The sequence below is a fragment of the Podarcis melisellensis genome, assembly GCF_964234715.1.
Source record: "Podarcis melisellensis genome assembly, chromosome: 12".
In the NCBI taxonomy this organism is placed as follows: domain Eukaryota; kingdom Metazoa; phylum Chordata; class Lepidosauria; order Squamata; family Lacertidae; genus Podarcis; species Podarcis melisellensis.
The window spans coordinates 6,011,940-6,033,221 of record NC_138544.1 but is presented as its reverse complement, the minus strand read 5'-3'; the positions used below and the strand labels follow the sequence as shown (position 1 = coordinate 6,033,221).

At 44.1% G+C, this 21,282-nt stretch overlaps 1 protein-coding gene across 2 annotated transcripts in view; it reads right to left on the bottom strand.

Annotated features, from left to right (window-relative positions):
- AOAH (acyloxyacyl hydrolase) overlaps positions 1-21,282 on the bottom strand; it is a 98,699-nt gene that overhangs the window by 61,697 nt on the left and 15,720 nt on the right. For both annotated transcript variants that reach the window (XM_081931123.1, XM_081931122.1), the window contains exons 3-5: positions 7,033-7,128; positions 2,631-2,697; positions 483-582 (exon numbers count right to left, since the gene is read on the bottom strand). In XM_081931123.1, coding sequence (XP_081787249.1) covers positions 483-582; positions 2,631-2,697; positions 7,033-7,128 — 263 coding nt within the window. The remainder of the gene's footprint in view (positions 1-482; positions 583-2,630; positions 2,698-7,032; positions 7,129-21,282) is intronic.

The window sequence follows — 21,282 nt, the reverse complement described above, 5'->3', positions numbered from 1 at the left end:
ATCTCTTCTCCAGTAGAAATGCTATTAAATAGAACTGATATGTGATTTGCTATAAATTTAACAGTTGTGCTGTTCTAGAAATAAAATGGTATTTGCTAGTCCAACCATTGCAAAGATGCTGGGAGTGACTTTGAACCAATCACTATCTCCTAGCCTAATCTACATCAGAGGGTGTTGTGAAGATTAAATGGAGGGAGGCATGGGACCTTGCTGAGCTTCTTGGAAGAAAAGTAAGGGGGGAACTGGAATGAATGAATGAATGAATGAATGAATGAACGAACAAAAAGGGATGCAAGAAAGGTAAAATACAAGCATGAAGAAAGCTACCAAGTGACAGGTGCAATCTTTAACACATTTGACCATTGGCTTAACCAAGCAATGCTTCATTCAGATTAAAAGTTGTTCACTGATGTATCAGTGGTTCTGAGACTCTTACAAACAAGAAATTTAAAGATGGCTTTTCATTTCCCAGCAGAACTCACCTTAGGAGGGGGGTACAGGTGACAAAATGGTTGGCCCGCCTTTTGCTTGCACAAGCCAATGGAATGGCACACCACATCTGGGTTCATTTTGTGCTCCATCCTGAAAGGAAATGATGCCAAAAAGCAAAGAATCAGTTAGGTTCTCTTGACTAAATACCAGCTCCTTCAGTGGAAATGTAAATCTTAAAAAAAACAAAAACAATTTAAGATCCATTTTAATATAGGCCCGTTTGACCATAGCTCGGTGATTTTGACTGGGTTGTGATTATTTTCAGCCCTAGATTATAAACCTTTTTGCAGCAGTGGATAAATGCTGTGCTTGAATGAAACATCAGAATGGCTGTCCCTATTTTAGCAAATTACAAGAAAGACAAAGACTAAAAGTGTACCCCTGATTTTCATATTGGTGGATCTCAGTGACCCTCTTGACTTTTTCCAAGTCTTGGTCAGACTCGCTGTTGAATGTGTGCTATATTAATCAATATGATATTACTGAAATACTTGATTATAGAAGAACTGCTTCATTTTTAGGTTATGTGCTCAAAGGATATATAATTACATAATCACCAAGCTTTCACTTCACCAACACTAACGTGAAAAGAGGTTACATTAGCTTACAAGGCTCTGAAATGCTGGGATTAAGGTCAGAAATTGGAAACAAGAAGAAAATTACATTAACCGCAAGCTAGTTTAGCTAGAACAGTTCAATTTACGTTCACCAGCACACCAATAATTGCTAAGCAACTCCACTGTCAAACGAGAGAGAGCACAGAGCTGTGTTACACAAACATCCTCTTATATTTTGGTGCAACACAGAGGATCCTCAAATATGTGTTAGGTATTGCACACATGCACATATCTGAGGAAGGGCATAGTTCAGCAGCACAGCAGTTGCTTTTTCATGCAGAAGGTTCCAGATTCGATCCCTGGCATCTCCAGGCAGGGCTAGGAGAGACTCTTGTCTGAAACCCTTGAGAGCCCGACAGTCATTGCAGATAATAATGAGCTAGATGGTCCAAAGTTCTGAATCGGTAAAAGGCCACTTCCTGTGTGGTCCTATTACTAAGGTCCTGCCCCCAACAACAGTGGTTTTCAACCAGTGTGCTGTGGTGCCCTGAATGATGGTCAAGGGTGCCACGAGCAACACTGGCCTCTGTCCCTCTTTGCTTCTCCCCTCTGATGCCCTCTCATGTCTTTACCTCTCAAAGCCTCGCACAGCTGTTTGTTGCAGCAGCCCTGGCTACTAGCTCCGCAGGCGAATGGTGCCTCCAGAGCTCACCTGGGGGTGCTTGGGCAGGCTGAAGAGGCACCTCTATTTGGGGCCGAGGGAGGGGCAACTCAGAGGCCAGGAGTGGCATCTGCGGCCGCCCAGAGGACTCCCAAGGAGAGGAGAGCAGAGAGAAGGTTGAGGAGGGCTTTTGAAAAGGGATGAGAGGCTGCCAGCTCTGCAGGCAACTGGGCTCCTGAGCCCCATAGGGCTGCCATAGGGGCTCAAAAGGTTGAAAACCTCTGTCCTACATCATTGGCTTTCTTGGTGTGATGCAACCTCATTTAAGCTTGGTTATGTCACACAGGTGGCGCTGTGGGTTAAACCACAGAGTCTAGGCTTGCCGATCAGAAGGTCGGTGGTTTGAATCCCCGCGATGGGGTGAGCTCCCGTTGCTCGATCCCTGCTCCTGCCAACCTAGCAGTTTGAAAGCACGTCAAAGTGCAAGTAGATAAATAGGTACCGCTCCAGCGGGGAGGTAAACGGCGTTTCCATGCGCTGCTCTGGTTTGCCAGAAGCGGCTCAGTCATGCTGGCCACATGAACCGGAAGCTGTACGCCGGCTCCCTCGGCCAATAAAGCGAGATGAGCGGCGCAACCCCAGAGTCGTCTGCAACTGGACCTAATGGTCAGGGGTCCCTTTACCCTTTACCTATGTCATTATTATGGTTCACTTTTAAAAAGTGAAGGAGAACGACTAACCCAGAAAGATTTTGATAGGTATAATAAGGGTAAACAACAAGCAACTTTACAACATAAATAAAATGATGGATGAATCTGGACACCTGTCAGGCACCAACTGGAAATGAATATTTTAGCCTCTGTATAAAATAGCTACTTAGCATACATATTTACTTACTTATATGACGCGCTAATACTCACAACTTAATTATATGTGGTCCAAATATTTCAGCGGTCAGAATGCATGCTCCTTGTAAGTGCAGCTTTTCTGGAAAACAACACATTTAAAAAGTGAGTGCACATACTTAAAAGACTATTTGAACACACCAAAATGCCATTAAGAAGCCAAGAGGTTCCCTGCAGGAACAGAGCAAGAGTCTTTCTAGTTCAGCATCCTGTTTCATAGAATTGTAGAGTTGGGAGAGATCCTGAGCGTCATCTAGTCCAACTCCCTGCAATGAAGGAATCTCAACCAGATCATATATGACATATGGCCACCCTACGTCTGCATAAAAACCACCAAGGTGGGAGAGTCCGCCATCTCTCATGGGAGCCAATTCCACTGTCAAACAGAAAGCTCTTCCTGTTCAGTTAAAAACTTGAATCCATTGGTCTGGGTCCTTGCCTCCGGAGCAGGAGAAAACAGGCTTGCTCCATCTTCCATCTTGAAGATGGCTACCATATCTCCTCTTTGCCAGGCTAAACATACCAAATTCCCTCAACTGTCCCTCATACGGCTTGGCTTCCAGACGCATTATTATCTTGGTCACCCTCCTCTGCACACATTCTACCTTGTCAAACGCCTTCTTAAATTGTGGCTTCCAGAACCGGACACAGGACTCCAGGTGTGGTCTGACAAAGGCAGAATAGAGCAGGACTATGACTTCCCTCAATCAGAAGACACTATACTTCTGTTGATACAACTTTCAGCACTGGCCTGTTGCACATAGCTGTCAACTTTCAGATTTGAAAATAAGGGATCAGCAGCCTCACCTGTCTTGGGGACAGTCTACGGGATATTTAACAATCTGGGATAGCAGCGGGAAGCAGTGGGAAACGGCGCTGGAATAAGGGAATTTCCCGCAAAAAAAAGGGAAGGTTGACAGCTATGCTGTTGCAGGAAGCTTCTGGGGCAGCTTCTGTCAATCCAGAATGTCCTGCTCAAAGCAGGATATTTGCGTGGTATGTCTTCAGTGCTCATTTAGAGCAAATGGCAATTCGTATTTTCTCCAGATTGATGTTTGCTTTGATTTAGAGCTAAGGACCAGGCTTTCCCTGGGAAAGGAGCAGAGCAAGTGGAAAACTACTCATACCTATGTTTTCTCGAAACGGGACAAGCGCAAATGTGGATGAGCCCTGGTCAGCCTTGAGCAAGGAATCTTGCAGCCTAAACTACCCAACAGATTTTTATGAGGATAAATGGACTAAAGCTGTCCACTGGCTGACGATTTATTAGTTGACTATTTAGCTACCTTTAAACCGAGTGATCATGTAAACAATTGCATTTAAACAGATTTGCAGATTGGTAAGGCCTTAACGTAGCTGCCTTTTCTGTTGAGATGATTTCGTTGCTATCACTCATGTGAAAGACAGAAAGGTTATCTTTAATATATTCTTTCCCCCCTGAGATCACACAGCGCAAAGACACAATAATAATTAAAACAAACGAAAGTGTGCTTCAATCTCATTCTTGGCCTCACTAATTAAAATTTGCCCCCACATTAAAAGCAGCACACTGAAACCAGGATATATATCCACAAATGTATATATTTAAGTGCCCTTCAAACTCATTCATGGCCTCACCAATTAAAATTTGCCCCCACCGTAAATCTTTAGTTGATTAACCCACTGATTACCAACTAAACTTTGCAGTTCCAATTGTAAGACACTCTAAAAACCACTGTTAATAAGTTAATGAATATCAGAGGTTATTTTTGAAGGAAGCAAGGAAAGATAGGTACAAGTGGGTTTAAACAGTCAGATGTACACCTCTCAGAGATTGGGGTAGCATGCAACAAGTATTTTGGATCAGTAAATATGCAAATATAGAAACAAGTACAAAAGTACAAGTACAGCTGCTAAAAAATCTACATTCTCAGAAGCTTTAAAAGGGCACGGTGATGTAAAAGAAGAAAATTAAGAAGAAAAACATCTTTTAAAGAAAGAAAAGAATCATGTCATACAATTTCTTCATGAAACTTCAAAGCACACAGTTGTTCCTTCTGATCTGAGGTGAGTCATCTGTATTTCAACTGAGCTTTTAGCCTATCTCATTGTCCTTCCTTATAAAGAGAATTCCTCTCTGTCCATTTTTCACATTATGGTTAATCTGCATAAGTTTAATTTGGCCAATTAAAATTGTGCCCTTGACTAACACTAGATTCCTTGTTCTTATCATGCTGCTAGTATAAAGCTAAGGAGAAGGCTGGGAGAAAATGGGTTCCTTAAGGCACTCCTAGAAATATTTGCCAAAAAGGCAAGTTATTGGAGATGTTCAATTCCCTAACATGCCCTCCTACAAAGAACAATAGACGGAGAGCTGTGCATTTATAATACACACACATCCCTTAGCCGTGCTCCTTCTCTTGCCACAACATTGAGAAATGAGACATAAAATATCATCTGGCTACAATAATTTTTAATGCGCGGAATTCTTATGGGCATAACAAACCCTGTTCATAAATATTCAAAAGGACTAACTGCCACTCCTCAAAAACTATGATTGGCTTAGGAGACGTAGCAGTAGGAGAAGATTAGCATAAAAACGGAAGAATCACCAGTGAGATTCCTCTGGGAAGCTCATAAGCAGAACGTGATGGATCCGTCCCCTGAAGCTCTCCCCCAGCATCTGTCAAGGAGGTGTCATGACATTTTCCCGTAACAGCAAATTGTCAGTGATGGAGCACGTCCTCCATTCATTTGTCCAGTTCTTCTAAAAATCTAGCTAGTGTCCGTCCCCAAAGGGAGTACTTTGTAAGACATTGCTGCCTCTGATTATTCTTCTACTGATGCTTTCTGTTACTCTTCTTTGGTGTGGGATATTTAAAGTGCAATCAAACCAACAATTCCTGTATTGCTAGATAGGCACAAGGTTGGAGCAGAAGCTCAAAGAGTTTTCCTGTAAGTTGGCTAGAGAGGACTCTGTGAGACACACTCCCACTGTGACCTGACAGGTAAGGTAAAGGTAAAGGTACCCCTGCCCGTACGGGCCAGTCTTGACAGACTCTGGGGTTGTGCGCCCATCTCACTTAAGAGGCCAGGGGCCAGCGCTGTCCGGAGACACTTCCGGGTCACATGGCCAGTGTGACATCGCTGCTCTGGCGAGCCAGAGCTGCACACGGAAACGCCGTTTACCTTCCCGCTGGTAAGCGGTCCCTATTTATCTACTTGCACCCGGAGGTGCTTTCGAACTGCTAGGTTGGCAGGCGCTGGGACCGAGCAGCAGGAGCGCACCCCGCAGCAGGGATTCGAACCACCGACCTTTCGATCAGCAAGTCCTAGGCGCTGAGGCTTTAACCCACAGCGCCACCTGTGTCCCTCCGCGCCACCTGTGACCTGACAGGTAGCAATATATATTTTCCTACCTGCCTGGGCACATCCTCTCTCTTTTGTCTCTTCCTCATCTCTTCATCACCAAGCCAGAAAATAATAATAATAATAATAATAATAATAATAATAATAATAATAATAATAATTAATAATAATCAAGAAAAGTTAATAATAACTCACTAAATACACACAATCTCAGCATGCACCAGTGTGGAATATTTCGTTTTCTCTGTGTTGTACCACTGCAGACAGTTCATGTTTTAGAAACGCATGTTGGAATGGACTGGGGCAACCAAAACCCCCCTGCATATATAAACTTTCAATGTCAGGGATGTGTGCTCTAGCTTAGTCTTCTCCCTTGCACGATACTTTTCTATGTGCGTAATACATATGTATTCCCCAACAGGAACCACTCAAATAATCCTCTCCATCTACATCCGAAATCAGTGGTTCTCAAAGGGTGTGGCACTCCACACTGGTGTGGCAAGAGAAGTTGGCAAGCGTGGCAGGAAGATTCAAAGACTCTTCAAAGAAACATTTAAACAGTATAGTACAGTACAGTATAGTACAGTACAGTATAGTATCAAAATATGTTTTCATTTGCAGAAGGTGGATAGATATATTTTCAAATTGAGAGCGAAAGCATCAAGTGATGCTGGGGACAATCTTAGCTGTGATCCAGAATCACTGCTTGAACAGAAAAACGAAAGAAATCAGTGTGGCACGAGCAAATGTTTATTCTGAAAGTGTGGCCCAAAGAAAAAAATTGAGAACCGCTGGCCTAAAGGAATACAAAGAACCACATTTCTACTGATTACATACAATGGCCCTCTTTCTGAATCACTAGTGCTATTCTTACACCCTTAAACAAGATAAACACTGAATTGCTGTCAAATTAAGGAAGTAAAAATAGGTCCCATGTATAACGCTTTGATAGCCATCAGTTGCATTAAGCCAAGCTGCGACTAATAATAGCAGTGCAACATTTACAGTCATAAGTGTGAATTCATAATAATCACTGAACAGACCAACATATGGTACATTGCTTTTTTACCAGGTAAGTAGCGACAGAGCCTCTCCAGAGCTTCTTTTGCTGTCGAATTGTGGACTTGAGCAAGCTGTTCTATTATGGACACCACAAGGACACATCCTGCAAAGGCAAGGAGAAAGAAAGATTCCTGTTACTCACATTGATTTTAAAATTAAAAAGTTCTCTTTTTTGCTGAGGGAGAAAATTCAGGTCATCTGAACATTATTTATTAAAGTGTGTTGTGTAAACTTTCCTTTGTTGGAGGAAGAAGAGTATTCTCTAGCAAACTCCGATGTCCTAGTCGGCAGTCAGCCATTCATGTGAAGTCCATTCCTTTCAGCAGCACCGTTTTCCTGTTTTAGTTCCTGATACAAACCACTGCTCATGCTAACTGTGCTTATTGTTAGGATGTGGGTGAACATATCAGACGGCACAGCAATTCTTTAAACAGCTCTTGTTTATTCACAGGCCAGAACAGAACTGAACTGAAGGGTTCAGCCAGCCTGCTTATATAGAGCTCCAGTACAACGCAACTGTAACAACTTTCTGTAACTATCCAATCACTGAACGTCACTTTCAATCCCTTATTTGCATATGTGGACCTGAGTGAAAACTATGTACAGTATCCCCCTGCTGGCCCAGGGTGAGAACTTCTGTACATAACACTTATCTCCACAAACCAGTTACCATAACCATGATTTGAAGTGCATTTATAACCTAGATTATCAGGAGTCTTGTATTATGAGATTGCTATTCATACTATGGGTATGAGAAGTAGGGAAGCAAGGAGCTACAGAAAACAGTAATCTGTTACTATTTACTATTCTAAAGTAGATCTAAAGTAGGAAGTAAGAAGAGGAAGTGCCCTCTGTACAGTAGGGATAGCAAACCAGGCACAGTGTTCAAACTTGGGTCCCCACCTGTTGTTGGACTACAACTTCCATGATCCCTGGCCACTGGCCCTGCTAGCTAGGGATGATGGGAATTGTAGTCCAACAAAAGCTGGAGACCCAAGTTTGAGAAACATTGGACCAGAAGTTCTTCATTCCTGATGAACAGTCAAAGAAGCAAAGCAGAGGAACCCAACACATCCACTAGCAGGAAAATACAAAGAAGTTAAGCTTCCTAGATGAAAGGGAGGAATTATAAAATCAAAACCTTCTCCAATCCATTTGCAACATAATGAGGTTACCTTGTAAAACATAACGCTAGATAGCAGAAGCCTGCAAAACCCTAGATCTGAGCCAACTAGCTGGTAAAGTGTATAGTAGATTTCTCGATTAGGACTAGGTCAGCGGTTCTCAACTGTGGGTCCCCAGATGTTGATGGACTACAACTCCCACCATCCCTGAGCTCTGGCCTTGCTAGCTAGGGATGATGGGAGTTGTAGTCCAACAACATCTGGGGACCCACAGGTTGAGAACCGCTGGACTAGGTGACCAGGGATTGGCTTGTGGGGTCAAAAGACAACTAGAGTGGCCAGATGAAAAAGAGGTCAGGACTGCTGTAACAGTTGCGCAAAAGGGGGAATTTTAGCAGGGGTGCAGTTTATTAGGTGTAGCTGCTGAAATTATCCCTTTTGCACAACTGATAAGGGTACAGAAAGCCCTGAATTCTTTTGCATCTGCTCCTCCTGTTGTTAATCACTTAGGTTTTTAGGGAAGGCAGAGTGCCTGGTAGCACAGGAGCAAAAGGACCGAGTCCTGACTGCTAGATGACCCTGTGCAATGCCACCATATTACACTAACTTGGGAGCACAGTTAATCCCTGCTAATCCCATCATGAACCAGTCAGGAACTACGCCTAGTGGCTTCCAAGAAAGCTAGGGTTTGGAAGACAAATTTGCATCATGTTTCTGGACATGCCGATATCTCGTAAGATATATCAATGCTTTCATGGATGGTGCAAGTCCAACGGACAATGCGGTGTTATTGCAAACAGCAGCAAGAAGGTCTCCTGTGTCGCAACACCTCTGCTTGCAGACTTCAGTGCGGCATCCTGAATGCAAGCCTCTGTCTCATCCTTCCTGGATTTCAAATTCAGTAGCAAGTTAACAAGGGCACTCTGAACCCTTTGCAAAATGCATGCCTAGACTCCGATATGTGATAGACCAGGCATAGGCAAACTTGGCCCTCCAGATGTTTTGAGACTACAATTCCCATCATCCCTGACCACTGGTCCTGTTAGCTAGGGATGATGGGAGTTGTAGTCCCAAAACATCTGGGGGCCCGAGTGTGCCTATTCCTGTGATAAACTAATCAAGGGCTAATTCACATGGGCACGTTCAGCACTTGATGACTGCCAACACAGATCCAGCTATCACATTCCCTCACATCGCATCTCATGTAATGTTTTCCGAAGGAGTCAGGTACACATTCAGCTGCCAAGAGTACCAGAATAATGCACAGAGATCATAGCAGTACACTGGATTTTGGATTATTTAGGAGCAGGGATTTTTTTCAAAGGAGTCCATGTCACTGTACCCATGAGTTATGAATGCAGAGCACCATTATACGGTGAAATATAAACTGCTGTTTAGAAATTGTAGCTGCTAGGTGTACACTTCCATACTAATATTAATCGATTAACCAGATAGGAGCATCCTGATTTTAATAGGAGTATTAATACTTTTCATAGGACACATATTGTAGTTATACTACCTATACACACAAATATTAACAATCACAGGATTTCATAGGAATCTGACTTGCTGGACTAAATATTAACATTGTTCTTGTGATTTTAAGGAAAATACCACCTGTTTTTTAAGACCTAGGGAAAATCTCTTCTGCTGATGTCACATTGTCAAGACGTTTTATTCTTGCACTTTGAATATTGATTTCAAATATGAAAGTCCAAGTTGACTAAGTTTGCAATCTAAGAGTAAGTCCCACTGAACACAATAGTATTTGCTTTTGAATTGTCACATCTTGGATTGGATTATAAATGTATTAGCTGCAGCAAATTGTTAAGGTCAGTTCACTTTCCCACTGTATGCAAGACACACCTTGCTTTGAGCAAAATTAGCCGAGTGCTATTCTCTGGTCCATGGACGCGGGTGGCGCTGTGGGTTAAACCACAGAGCCTAGGACTTGCCGATCAGAAGGTTGGCGGTTTGAATCCCTGCGACGGGGTGAGCTCCCGTTGCTCAGTCCCTGCTCCTGCCAACCTAGCAGTTTGAAAGCACGTTAAAGTGCAAGTAGATAAATAGGTACCGCTCCAGCGGGATGGTAATCAGCGTTTCCGTGCACTGCTCTGATTCGCCAGAAGCGGCTTAGTCATGCTGGCCACATGACCCAGAAGCTGTACGCCGGCGCGAGATGAGCGCCGCAACCCAGAGTCAGTCTTACTGGACCTAATGGTCAGGGGTCCCTTTACCTTTACCTATTCTCTGGTCCATGGGGTCACAAAGAGTCGGACACGGCTAAACGACTAAATGACTAAACAACAACAACAACATTCTTCTCCAGGAAGTAGGACATGATTTAACCAGAGGTAAAGGTAAGGTGAAGGACCCCTGGATGGTTAAGTGCAGTCAGTCAAAGGTGACTATAGGGTTGCGGCGCTCATCTTGCTTTCAGGCTGAGGGAGCCGGTGTTTGTCCACAGACAGCTTTCTGGGTCATCTGGCCAGCATGACTAAACTGCTTCTGGCACAATGGGACACCGTGACAGAAACCAGACCACACACGGAAACATCGTTTACCTTCCCGCTGCAGCAATACCTATTTATCTACTTGCACTGGTGTGCTTTCGAACTGCTAGGTTGGCAGGAGCTGGGACAGAGCAATGGGAGCTCGGTCGCACGGATTTGAACTGCCGACCTTCTGATCAGCAAGCCCAAGAGGCTCAGTGGTTTAGACCACAGCGCCAACCACAACCAGAGTAGGAACTTCTAAGTCCCATTGGTTTAAATGAGACAGTGAAGCACAGATATCTTTCTCTTTCCAATGATCCTGGTGGAATCCAGTAGTGACAAGGACTGTGATTCAGAAGCTAAAGTGTTCCCATCTAAGGAGCTGGACCAAGTTCCTAGCTCTGAGCTGGACGTTGCTGAACAGGGTCCCCCTAATCCTAGGACTGGCTGCACCAGATGCCACAGTGCTGTGACCATCAAAGGTGCCTTCTCATGGCCTGAAGAACCCAAAGCCCAGGAAACATGCCAGGTGGAAAGTCTTGGAAAGAGCTCTCTAAAAAGGTGCAGAGCATAGGAGGCACAGGCACAAAAGGCCTCAATTCACTTCCAACTTCACAGAGCCACTTACTCACTAGGAGTTCATCACAGCGCTGTGACAACCAACCTGCTTGCCCTAACCAAGGTCTCTTCTGCTGGGCAAGAACAGGGCACTCTCATCCCTTCAAATGAATAGGATGCCAAACTATTCCATCATGGACGGACTCTGCCTCATCATCTCAAAACTTTGGAGTTGTACAAAACTTTTTTTAAAAGCAACGTTTAAGAGATTGGCTTCTTGGTAGCACTTGACAATGACTTTCACTCCTTGACAGGATGAAGGAGCATTTTTATTTCAAGAAGTGTCTCGGTATTACAACGTCTATCATCCCTTCACAGCCAGACCTGAGCATTAATAAACCTGCCTGTCTCTTTTCAGATATAGTTTGTTCCACCTGCATTTAATTTACAAGGGGGATCAGAGCATACGATGCTCATACTTTTCAACAGCAATAATCTAAAAATTCACATTTCAAGAGACTGCTTTCCTATCGTACTAAAAAAGAGAGAATGTGTTTAATAATAAAATGACATTTCTAATGGACTAGAGGGAGTTTAGATGGGAGGAAATCACATCTCAGCTAATAAAGTCGGAGCGAGAGTTTGCTAGCCATGAACCCCCTGGCAAGCTGAACAGACTGTTGAAATTAATCTACTTCTGCAGCAAACATACAAAAGAAATTCTAATTAGAATGGTATCAATGGTTGCAGATAAAAGCCAGCACAAAAGAGTTCCTTTTTTTAGAATACAGATTTTAAATGCGGGGAAAAGCAGCCAACTTTGTTATTATAGTTACGTGGGTTTAGTTGCATTGTGCATGATCCTGCCTACATTAATTTAACCAGATGGGAATAGGACTTAACATTCTTTTTTATTGTTAAAATAGAAAATACGGATTTAAGACAATAGCATATGCCTACATGGCACTTTCCCCTTTACGATTCAGGTTGCAGTACTATGTGCCCTTGAAACCAGTGAAAAGTGCACCTATCTGTCTGACAAAGAATGAATTTTCCTGGTATATCAGGCTAAGGGCTGGTGGGAGATTCTACTCTTGGCACACTGCAACACACAGCAGAAAGCCTGCCCAGTTGGTCTCTAAGTAGTGCTGGCTTCATTCAGAATTACAGTTCTGGTTGGTTCCAATCTACATATACAAACACGTTGAGTCAGCTGTGCAGACCTGGCTCAGGGTTTATTGGCCTCATCCATGACAGCAATGACTATTCTTAAGTAAAATAAAATAAAATAAAATAAATCCAACTTTTAACTGAAGATTAGAATCCAGTCCGGAAAGAAAAGGTGGCTCCAGAATTCAGTTACAGATTCTGAAGTTTTAAATCTCCCAGAAGTTTGAAAGATGTGGTGAGAATAATTTCCTGAAAGGTGACAGATTCACTGACCGGATCCAGACATCTCTTACTGATGTGGGTGTGGGTGATTATGGGCAACAGAACACAGGGACAAACCCTTCTTCTTACGTTTTTCACAGAGCAATTTGAAAATTAGGAAACTGCCTATTGCGAGCCCTGTGCTCAATTGCCAGGAAGCTGGGCACTTGGAGAGCACTGTGCAAGGGACTTTGCTAAGTGTCGACTGTTAAGTTGTGGGTGAACATATCAGACGACACAGCGATTCTTCAAACAGCTCTTGTTTATTCACAGGCCAGGACAGAACTGAACTGAAGGGTTCAGTCAGCCTGCTTATATAGAGCTCCAGCACAACGTAACTGTAACAATTTTCTAAAACTATCCAATCACTGAACGTCACTTTCAAGCCCTTATTTGCATAACTATCTACAGTATCCCCCTGCTGGCCCAGGGTGAGAACTTCAGTACATAACATCAACATTATGATATCAGGTTACTGAGAGGTGGGTTGTCGGGCCCACCTGGCAGAATTGGCCCCGGGGCCATGGGGGAAAATAAGGTCCTGACCCATTGGTCCAAAAAGGTCCCCCACCCCCGGATCTATACTGACCGGCAGGGGCTCTTCAGGGATCCTGCCAGTGAGCCAAGACCCTTTCCGCAAGGGAACTGTTATGTTCTAAGCTTGGATCCTAGAACAATAGGCAAGTAGGATCCTAGAATGCAACAACTGATTGGCCTACAGGAGAAGACCAATCAGGCTTCAGGAGGGAAGCAGAATCAGCCAATCAGATGGGACTCATTGTATAAATAATGTATATAAAAGCCTGAGGTTTTGGGGGGGGGGCAATTGAATCACTGTTTTACAAGCTGCAATAAAGAGCATGAAATCACTACAGGACTCCAAGTACAGTGCTACCTTGGGTTACAGACGCTTCAGGTTACAGACTCCGCTAACCCAGAAATAGTACCTCAGGTTAAGAACTTTGCTTCAGGATGGGAACAGAAATCGTGCTCCGGCGGCAGTGGAAGGCCCCCGTTAGCTAAAGTGGTGCTTCAGGTTAAGAACAGTTTCAGGTTAAGAACAGGCCTCCAGAACGAATTAAGTTCTTAACCTGAGGTACCACTGTATATTTCAGGAACGCTACGTACAGGTTTGATCTCAGGCTTGTTCCTCTGCACCTCCATCACGGAGACTTCCGCAAAAGCAAGGGAGGGTTTCAAATGCCTCCCTCAGCTCTCAACACGGCCTCCTGAGCTTCTCTGCATTGCAGGGTCCCAGCCGTAGGGCAGTCTAGGAACTACGTTGATTTCCCCAATGTAGCAGGCGGTGTGACAGTTACTGCTGACGGGTTGGCTTCCAAAGCCCCACATGCAAAACAAGCGTGCTGTAGCCCACGCACAAGGTCTCCCAGGAGCAGCCCCCACATATAAACATGCCGCAAAGGTCTGCTTTGTAATATGATAGCTTGCATCTCCTATTTGCCTTCCAGGGGAATGAACTATCCTAGTTATTTAAACACTGACAGAGCTCCATGCAATCAAACGTGGTTCAAAATTCAATGGAAAATAAGGGCAGATGTAACAAAGCCCATTGCCTCCTGACTGTGGGGAAAATGATGGTTTTTATACAAACGAATTATCTGTTTTCAAAAGCTCTGCATCGTTATGGAAACAGAACAAATGGTTTATTTTGCTTGTCTTCTTTGGATATGAAATCCCAGACCTGCCGCTAGCCTCTGTGCAACTAAATCTGTAGGAAATACAAATCTGAATGAAGCAGCTGATTTTGTGAAACAGAACCTCTAGATTCAAAATGGTTTGAGAAGCACAGCAAGAACCAACTCCTACTAGTCTAAACACAGCCCTGTGGAAATCCTGGAAGGAAAGCAGCCATCTGTAGAAAATAAGATTCACTATCACTTGTAATACTCAACACATTTCTGGATTGTTCCTCATTAGGAGATAAATTATCCCCAAATGGCAGCGGGGACAAGTGCCCAAATCACTGTAGGCAAAATTATCCCCTCAAGTCAGGCATAGGCAAACTCTGGCCCTCCAGATGTTTGGGACTACAATTCCCATCATCCCTGGCTAACAGGACCAGCGGTCAGGGATGATGGGAATTGTAGTCCCAAGCATCTGGAGGGCCAGAGTTTGCCTATGCCTGCCTCAAGTACTGAGGACTTAGGGGACATTTTAAGGCTTCAACTTCCACAAATGCAAATGACAAATGCATATGAGTGAAATGCAAGTCATCTGTTGCAATAACTACAAAAAAAGCTCACCGCCACTATGACCAATATTACTTGTTGAAAAACAACATATCCAAACGGTGTACATGTTGGTCCATAGTGGCAGTGGGCAATTTCTGGAGGTATTGCAACAGATGACTTGCATTTCAGTTACCATTAAATGGGAAATATCACCTCAAATGTCAACATTTAGAAAGCTAGTACTGTATGTTTGGGAAACTTCCTGCAGTTAGAGAACACCTTTTCACCGCCTTTTTTTGCTAAGCAGACCCTGCACTGTACTGCAACTCTCGGTTCATGTGTTCTTCAAGCCAGTCGTACTCGCATACATGGGGCTGTATCTGTGTTCTGCAACACACCCAATGCATGCAGGGGAAGATCAGTTGTGGTCATGCTGTAAACAAAAATCTGCCCTTTGCCCCCCTTATGGGGTATCCAAGAACCCATATAGAGGCCTTACATAGGTTCCCTATTGGTAGGAGAAAATAACAGAGGCCAATCAGAAAATACAGTGGTACCTCAGGTTACATACACTTCAGGTTACATACGCTTCAGGTTACAGACTCCGCTAACCCAGAAATAGTACCTCAGGTTAAGAACTTTGCTTCAGGATGAGAACAGAAATCGTGCTCTGGTAGTGGCGTGGCGGCAGCAGGAGGCCCCATTAGCTAAAGTGGTTAAGAACAGTTTTAGGTTAAGAACGGACCTCCTGAATGAATTAAGTACATAACCTGAGGTACCACTGTATTGAGAAGCAAAGCAGCTAGTAAGCCTGATCTTTATTGATCTGTTGCAACAGGGTCCTCACTCACCACACGCAGGAGGGAGGAGGAACCCAGAACAAAGGTGTGCCTGCCCTTATATAGACATTTTAAATTCCCTGCCCTGGAGCTCAAGACCACCCCTCCATACATCATACATACATCACAGAAGGGGTGTAACCTAAGACCACCCCCCAGAAACATCATACCTACATCACAGAAAAGGCGGTCTACAGCAGAAATCTGAGTGCGTTGTTTATCCTGTTTAATGGTCACTTGATTGGATTGCCTGGGAGCTTGGCCAGTCTTTTGTAATGATAAACTCTTAGTTCCTGAGCCAAGTCACAGGCTCACACCCTATTCATCTCTTAAATGTGTCCTTCAGACAAGATTTGTGAAGGAAAAGACAATGGGGAGGCTTTTCCATTTTCCTTTGACCTTGCAGAGAAAACATTTGGTCAGTTTTGGGAATTGAAAATGGTTTCAGGTCAGTCTTCCTGTGCTGATCTATGTAGGTGCTTGGTTGGTACACTCATGAGCATTTAACATATATCTAAGACCTCAAATTAGTCTTAATTTGAAATTAAAATTGAAATTGAAATTAAAAGGAAATTAGCCCTAAGCGCTCACTGGAAGGACAGATCGTGAAGCTGAGGCTCCAAGACTTTGGCCACCTCATGAGAAGAGAAGACTCCCTGGAAAAGACCCTGATGTTGGGAAAGATGGAGGGCACAAGGAGAAGGGGACGACAGAGGACGAGATGGTGGGACAGTGTTCTCGAAGCTACCAGCATGAATTTGACCAAACTGTGGGAGGCAGTGGAAGACAGGAGTGCCTGGCATGCTCTGGTCCATGGGGTCACGAAGAGTCGGACACGACTAAACGACTAAACAACAACAAGACCTCAAAATTCCTATCATAGTCATCAAATTGAACAGCCCCAGGATTTACAAAACCTGCCTTTGGGCAACTCTGCAAATCAGAAAGCACAAGTAATTGTTGGGGGGCGGGAATAACCTTCTTAATACAATGACAGTGTAATGCACAACACACAAGAAGTGCTGATTGGCCCAGTTTAAATGTAACCTTCGGGAAGAAATGGCAAACTGACTGTGAACGGCAAAGGAACCCCATCTGAACAATGCAGGAACTCGGGTTTTGAACTGCAGCAACCTTTGGGATGGCACCACATTCCTTTCTGCTCCTCTTACTCCTCCCTGCCTCTCTGGCCTCCATTATACGATTGTGGAAAAGGCACACGATAGGAAAAAGAAGGAGGGGATATAACAATATAATGCCCCATTTCCTCCTTCCTTTTCTGAGCACTTCTTCAGCTTCCTTTTCCTATAAATTTGGAGTTCCCATACAAAGCGCATGCTGTTTTGTGAATTTCCTCTGAGCATGCATTATTCTGCCCAAGATACACTGCATGCCCGTGATATTGCTTCTTGCCACCCAAACGCCACAGCACTGCGAGATTCCGGGAGTTTCAGGTGTGCTTAACCCACCAAGGTCTGTGTCTCCTTTGGGAAAATGAGGCACAGTGATGCCTTTAAGATACATGATTCATTATGTGTGCTGGTCCCAGGGGGAAGGTTACTGTTGCCGTAGTCAAAGTTCAGTCCTGAGTCACTAGCCTGGAATTAGTCCACAAGGTGCGAGGCGAGGTCCGGAGCCGGGCGGGGACAGGAACACTCGAAGATCAGAAGCAGGGAGCCGGGCGGGAACAGGAACACTGGAGGAACAGGACTGGACGCTGGCCGAAACAGCTCTTCAACGACGTTGCTCCCGCAACCTGGGACCGGGCTGACTGGCCTTTATCTTCTCTGAGGCCAGGGGCGGTCCCGGCCCCCAGGAGACCCGCCTCCCCTGGCCTTAAGGCGAGCACTCCTCCTGGGAGAAACCAGTTCCCTTCACCTCTCTGCCCTGAGCCTCTGCAGTTCAGGAGAGGCTGAAGGGTTACTGGGCCCAGGGGGAGACTCACCTGCAGGCACTGAGTCCTCAACCACCTCTGGGGCCAGAATGGATTCACCTGGTGCCTGCTCCTGAGGATCCGGCACAGGTGCAGGCTCCTCAGAATCTAGGCCTTGCCCCAGTTCAGCCGGCCCTGGAGGCGGGGACTCCTGTGCCAGCTGGGATTCCTCCGGTTCACTCTCAGAATCGGAATCCCAGGCCATCACATTATGCATATATACAACCTAAGTCTACGATGGAGGGGACCCCAGCATGACACTCCAGGAGGGTCTTCCCTTCTCCATAAGCACAGCATTTCAAACAGGCACAAGGCCTTTTTATCGGCCTCCTGCACTTTGCTTGTCACCTAACCTCCTCTCTCTCAGCTTCTGGTCCACATTACTTCCATCCCTTCCCTAAGCTCTTGGCTTTATCTCTGGAGTCAGAAGGGAACCCACCCCTTTGATCCTGCCTAACAACCCATAGGGATGCGGGTGGCGCTGTGGGTTAAACCACAGAGCCTAGGACTTGCCGATCAGAAGGTCGGCAGTTCGAATCCCTGCGATGGGGTGAGCTCCTGTTGCTCAGTCCCTGCTCCTGCCAACCTAGCAATTCAAAAGCACATCAAATGCAAGTAGATAAATAGGTACAGCTCCAGCGGGAAGGTAAACGGTGTTCCCGTGCGCTGCTCTGGTTCGCCAGAAGCGGCTTAGTCATGCTGGCCACATGACCCGGAAGCTGTACGCCGGCTCCCTCAGACAATAAAGCGAGATGAGTGCCAAAACCTTGGCCTGAGAACATATTATACAACACATTATTTGGAGCTTTTTGAGTATAAAGTACAAAAGGCTAGTGTAATATGCAATTTTCCAAGGACAATAACTGAGAATCTATTTCTCATTCCATTTGTAGTTTTAACAACAATGTACAGTAAATGTGACTTGACTTGACTGATATTAACTTCAGGACCCTAAGACCTGCACGAACACTTGTTCCCGTTCTGCTATTTCTTCATTGTTTAGCATCCATTATCTCTTTGGCTGATTCCCTGTTTCCTCAATTTCCTCTCCACGTCCCTTCTTTTCTTTTCATTGCCCTTCACCCTTGAAAACGGACTCTATGGGTACACTCTGCAGTATTAACTGTTCATACTGGACCTACGAATAAGAAGAGGCGGAAGGACAGAATTTTCTGATATTTCTTCTTATCCTTAAATCAAATCAAGCACTGATTTGCGCTCGCGTAAATTGCTCAGAAACCAGTAAACTCACTCTGGACGGGCACTAGCTGAAGCTCAGAGTTTAGATTGATTTTCAGCATAAAATGAATTGTGGTTTTGATGGGCATGCTAATTATAGGACCCCACAGGGTGTAAGCAATGCTTTCTAGCATGCCAATGTCCTCAACAGTTGTTGAGTGCAACTGTTTTGGCTGAGTTTTTGCAGTGCTTCCAGTCATTAAACATTTCTGAGTATTGGGGAAACCATGATTCTTTCAATATGACTGCATGTATATTTTTCAATGTTAAAAATGAGACATGAAATATATTATCCACCCTGTATTTTCCCCAAAATACATGTCACATAATGGAACCAATGTTGAAATTCATTGAAAGACCAACGTAGTCAAGCAGGGACAGCTGGCTTAACAACCATCAGAACAAAGGAAATGTGATTTTTTAAAAAAAGTTGCATGCATTATTCAGATAAAATCCATGCAACTGGGAGAAAAAGTAATGGTCTTATTTTAAAAATGACTGTAGCTATTTGTGGATCTTACTTGTGGCATCCAATTAATGAACTACATAAGAGATGGTGACATGCAATCCATTGCTTTTGCTACTGGATTGTGGGAACTGTTAAACTGTTCATTTCCTTAGTTTTGACATGTAAACGATTCCAAAAAATTGTAGTTAATGCGAGTGGTCCCCGGCTCCTGCTGAAGGCACTGGTTTTAAAATGTGGCTAAGAGAACACATTTTTCTTTTCTTTTCTTCAAACTGATGTTTACCCTGTTGTGGAAAGACACACAGAAAGCAGGGGGCTTGTAAAATTACTCGCGTACATGCTCAATTTTTCTTGCAGATCTACCACGCCTCATTTACATGTGCTTCTTTCCATGATTGAATACAGAGGCTGCTGCGCTGAAAGAGCTAACTTTATAAATAGCCCCCTTTCCTTCAGAGGGGGTTACTAATGAATAATTAGTTCCACAATTGCGACTATAATCAGGTAAATTATCTGCAGACGTAGCAGTTACTATAGGGCTTATTTCCCTGTGTAATTAGCAAACACGCTGCAAGTCGGGGGTTTGTTCCCATGATCTCTTTTGTCTGGAGACTGTTAATCCTTATTGATTACCCCTGATTAGCAACTCTCCTGGGGTGGAGGAAACTAGAACTGTGTGTACCCTACTCCTCTGTTGTTTCTACTAGCAGCCGGCATCAGAATTAAACCCATCGCAAGGAAGCGAGTACGGCTGTACAACAAACCCTATTGAAGTTTTCATGGGCTGGCTGGCTGGGTGAATGCCATTCCCCAATCTGAATGTGCCTTGTTCTTCAGGGTAAAAACAGCAGCAACAATAACCTGAGCTAGACCATGATTGGGAACCGAATGACCTGCAGTTCTGAAGTGACTAGCAATAGCCTTAACAGTGGTACCTTGGGTTAAGAACTTAATTCGTTCTGGAGGCCCATTCTGAAACTGTTCTTAACCTGAGATACCACTTTAGCTAATGGGGCCTCCCGCTGCGCCACCGCCGCACAATTTCTGTTCTCATCCTGAAGCAAAGTTCTTAACCCGAGGTACTATTTCTGGGTTAGCAGAGTCTGTAACCTGAAGCGTCTATAACCCGAAGCGTCTGTAACTTGAGGTACCACAGTATGTGTTTTGCAAGCACTTGCTATACTAAATCCACTTTCACTTTGATAAGCAAGGGTTGCTACCGCACTAGAGACTCCCAAGGCATTGCTATTCTGCAATTAGCCAGAAGTGAAATTAAAATTCCACACAGCACTTAATATAAGGCTTCATTAACTTTCAATGCTCTCCCCTACGGCCAACAATCATCTATAATGTTTACTCAGAAGATCACCCCTGTTCAGCAGTGACCCCTTCCAATGTCAGTTAAAAAATTTCTCCATCCAGGGTCAGCCTTTTACTTTTTCCTGGTAATGACAGTTAGTCATTATTGGTTTTCTTTCATTTCCCCACCTATTTGTGTGTTGTTGTTTTTAGCAGAACAGTGCTGTAATTTTGCCCTCAAAATAAAAAAAAAAATGCTGAAAGGAAATCAGTAATTAAAATCCTCTGAAGAGCGAACACAAACTGACTAAGAAGCAACTCGTAACTAATATCCCAGTTTTGATGAGGAAGGGACAATTAAAAAAAAACAAACTGAACATGCAAACAGGAAGTAGTTCATTGAAGGTACAATAGCCCTTAGAAATTTCAACAGGGCTTTGTCTGTCTACATAGAACAGACTGGATTTACAACAGCATTTTATAGTTGGAAGGAAAATGTCTGAACAAACTCCAAAAGGCAAGTGAACACAGGGTGGCAATTCTGAAAAAATGCAGAAGTAATCTACATTTGTGGCCATCATGACGGTATAAAAGCACATTATAATCATCAACATCATCATTAAAATTTCTATACCATCCTTCATCCAAGGATCACAGGGAGGTTCTCAATATAAAAGC